The sequence below is a fragment of the Apaloderma vittatum genome, unplaced genomic scaffold (genome assembly GCF_000703405.1).
Source record: "Apaloderma vittatum isolate BGI_N311 unplaced genomic scaffold, ASM70340v1 scaffold20861, whole genome shotgun sequence".
NCBI lineage: Eukaryota > Metazoa > Chordata > Aves > Trogoniformes > Trogonidae > Apaloderma > Apaloderma vittatum.
In genome coordinates, this window is record NW_009697647.1 from 13,071 (window position 1) to 15,781 (window position 2,711).

The 2,711-nt window shown below is 60.2% G+C and overlaps 1 protein-coding gene across 1 annotated transcript in view; it reads right to left on the reverse strand.

The window, feature by feature from the left end:
* Positions 1–2,711, reverse strand: part of TMPRSS9 (transmembrane protease, serine 9) — a 15,923-nt gene that overhangs the window by 10,199 nt on the left and 3,013 nt on the right. The window contains exons 4-6 of the mRNA XM_009877724.1: positions 2,557–2,705; positions 1,421–1,462; positions 440–553 (exon numbers count right to left, since the gene is read on the reverse strand). Coding sequence (XP_009876026.1) covers positions 440–553; positions 1,421–1,462; positions 2,557–2,705 — 305 coding nt within the window. The remainder of the gene's footprint in view (positions 1–439; positions 554–1,420; positions 1,463–2,556; positions 2,706–2,711) is intronic.

Here is a 2,711-nt window from a genome sequence, read left to right on the forward strand (position 1 = left end):
CTCCAACCGTTCTGTGATTGCCAGGGATGTCACAGGGTGGACTGTAACCTGCAAAGCACTGGCCCACCACAGCATCCTCCCTGAGCCTCTTCTAAAGCAAGAAATCCTGGAGAGACCTCTCATGGGCTAGTTTCACAAGCTCAGCCACTGCTGGGCGATCTGATCCCAGCAGCTCGGGGGCAGGTGGTGCTTGCCAAGCGTGCCAGCCCACTAGGAAGGCTTTGTCATGACCCTTTGCAGCTGGTCATGGGATAAGACGTTTCCAGGATACAGCTCTCCTCATCCTGATCCAGACATCTACTATTAGGCTGACAAGTTCTGCAGGGTCCTTGGCTCTCTTCGGTGCCCAAAAGCCCCGTGGTGTTACAACTGTCAAGGTCTGCAGCAGCGGGTTGTGGCCTGTCCCCTGTGTCCAGGAGCCCTGCTGCGAGAGACTCACCACAGCCCCTTTCATCAGAGGCATCGGCACAGTCTTTTTGGCCGTCGCATTCAGGGTTTTCTTTCCACACGCACTGGGTGTTGCGGCAAGTGAACGTGTCTCCAGGGCAGCTCCCTGGGGACAGCAAGGCTCGAGTCACTTGTGTCTTCTGCAGCCCCCCTGGCAACCATCCCTCGGCTCCCCCAGGGGCAACAACTGCGGTGGCCGTGTCGCTCAGCTCGCTGGCAGCGCCAGTCCCTAAGGGATGGAGCCCAGAGCAGAGCTGCAGCTCTTGCTGAGCTTGCAGGGGGAAAGGGGTGCAGAGCCCTGGACCACTATGTTATGAATGAGAAGGGAGCTCATCCTCCCCCTCTGCCCTGGTGAGGCCACATCTGGCGTGCTGGGTCCAGCTGTGGGCTCCCTGGTTCAGGAAGGACAGGGAACTGCTGGAAAGGGAACAGCAAAGGGCTACAAAAGTGATTATGGGACTAGAACATGTCTCCTTGAGGAAAGGCTGAGGGACTTGGGGAGTTTTAGTCTAGAGAAGAGAAGACTGAGAAGGAATCTTATCAATGCTTGTAAACACTTAAAGGGTGGGTGTCAGGAGGATGGGGCCAGTCTTTCCTCAGTGGTGCCCAGCGACAGGACAAGAGGTAACGGGCACAGACTTGGACATAGGAAGTTCCACCTAAACAGGAGGAGGAACTTCTTTACTTTGTGGGTGGCCGAGCCCTGGCCCAGGCTGCCCAGAGAGGGGGGGGAGGCCCCACCTCGGGGGACTCCTGGACGTCATCCTGGGCAACCTGCTCTGGGTGACCCTGCTCTGGCAGGGGGGTTGGACTAGAGGATCTCCAGAGCTCCCTTCCAGCCACTCACATCTGTGATTCTGTGGGGCACAATCACCTCCTCTATCTGCAGCGAGGCAGGGAGGAGGAGGAGGAGGCTGCAGACTGCAGCCAAGGGAGCTGGGGCAGGTGGCTTCTCCTGCTGCCTGGCTCTTACCTGATTTCAGTCCAGGTCTGTGGGGAGAAACCTCACTGCGACCTGTGACAAAGCGGAAGGAACGGGGATCAGTGAGGGCATCCCAGCTGGGGCTCAGGAGCTGTGTGCTCCCGTGGACTACGCTGCTGCCGGGCCGGGGCTGCCAGAGGTTTGGCTTCATCTTTTCCTCCTGCCTGGCAGTCGCCTTCCCTGTCCCATGGCCAGCGCTGAGCTCCCGGCCCCATTCCCTTCCCGTGCCTGTCCCCATTCTGCTCCACCACGGAGCAGTGGAGGAGCAGCCGTCTGCAGCCCCGCAGCCTTTGGGGGGTCCCAGGTGCAGGGAGAAATGCCCAGGAGCTGCGGCAGGGGGGAGCGGGCTCCGAGGCTGAAGCTATGCCAAGACTGTTGCTTAAAGCCAAGGGGTGCCTGTGCACCCTCCACTTGGGCTGCACAGGGCTCCCGAAATCCAGGGCCCCTGCCCCTCACTGCGGGGAGAGCAGAGGGAGCTGTGGAGGAACTCACACCTTCGTGTTTTCCAGGCACATGTTTGGTTTTAAACCCGCTGGACCTGAAGTCCTACAGGCACAGGCAACTCCACAGTCACCGAAGGAAAGGGCAACTTCTAGCCAGACTATAATTCAAATATGAGCTACTTAAGCAGGAATTATTGCTACAACTCTGAGGACTGCCCGAGGGCTGCCGCGCACTTGCAGGTACAGACAACCCAGCAATTAACCTCCTGAAGCTCGATCTCTTGTCCCTCAGGCTGCTGCAAGAAAAGCCAGAGAAGCTGCAATTTGTGCTTCAGGCTCTGTTGTTGCTGCAGGCCCCCAAGGCTGCTCCTGCAGGGCAGCGAGCAGCCAGACAGCGTCAGTGTTGGAGGGGACCTGGGGCCTCCCCACGATCTGGGCACGTTTCTGCTGCTGCCTCGGGCAGCCGGTAGCACCCGGGAGCCAGGCAGAGCTTTTTGCTGGTTTGCTTGGGCAGCACCTCCAGTTCTAACATGCTGCTGGGCATGAACATCCAGAGCTAACGCCCTGCAGCAGCCGGGCCACCGGAGCCGCCGTTTGCGGTTCTGGTGCTGTGACCTTTGGTGCCGGCAGCACCAGCACAGGGCATCTCGCCCGGGCTGCCCGGCAGCTGCGGGAGGAACGTACCTGTGAGAGAAGCTGAGGAGATCGTCCCGTAGGCAGCCAGGGAGAGACCCTGCTTGTGCAGGGCAGCCGCCAGCCCTTGTCTGAGAGCCTCCTCCTCCAGGGTGGAGCTCAGGGGCTGGGAGGCCTGGGGGCTGGAGCGGAGGCGGGAGCGGGCG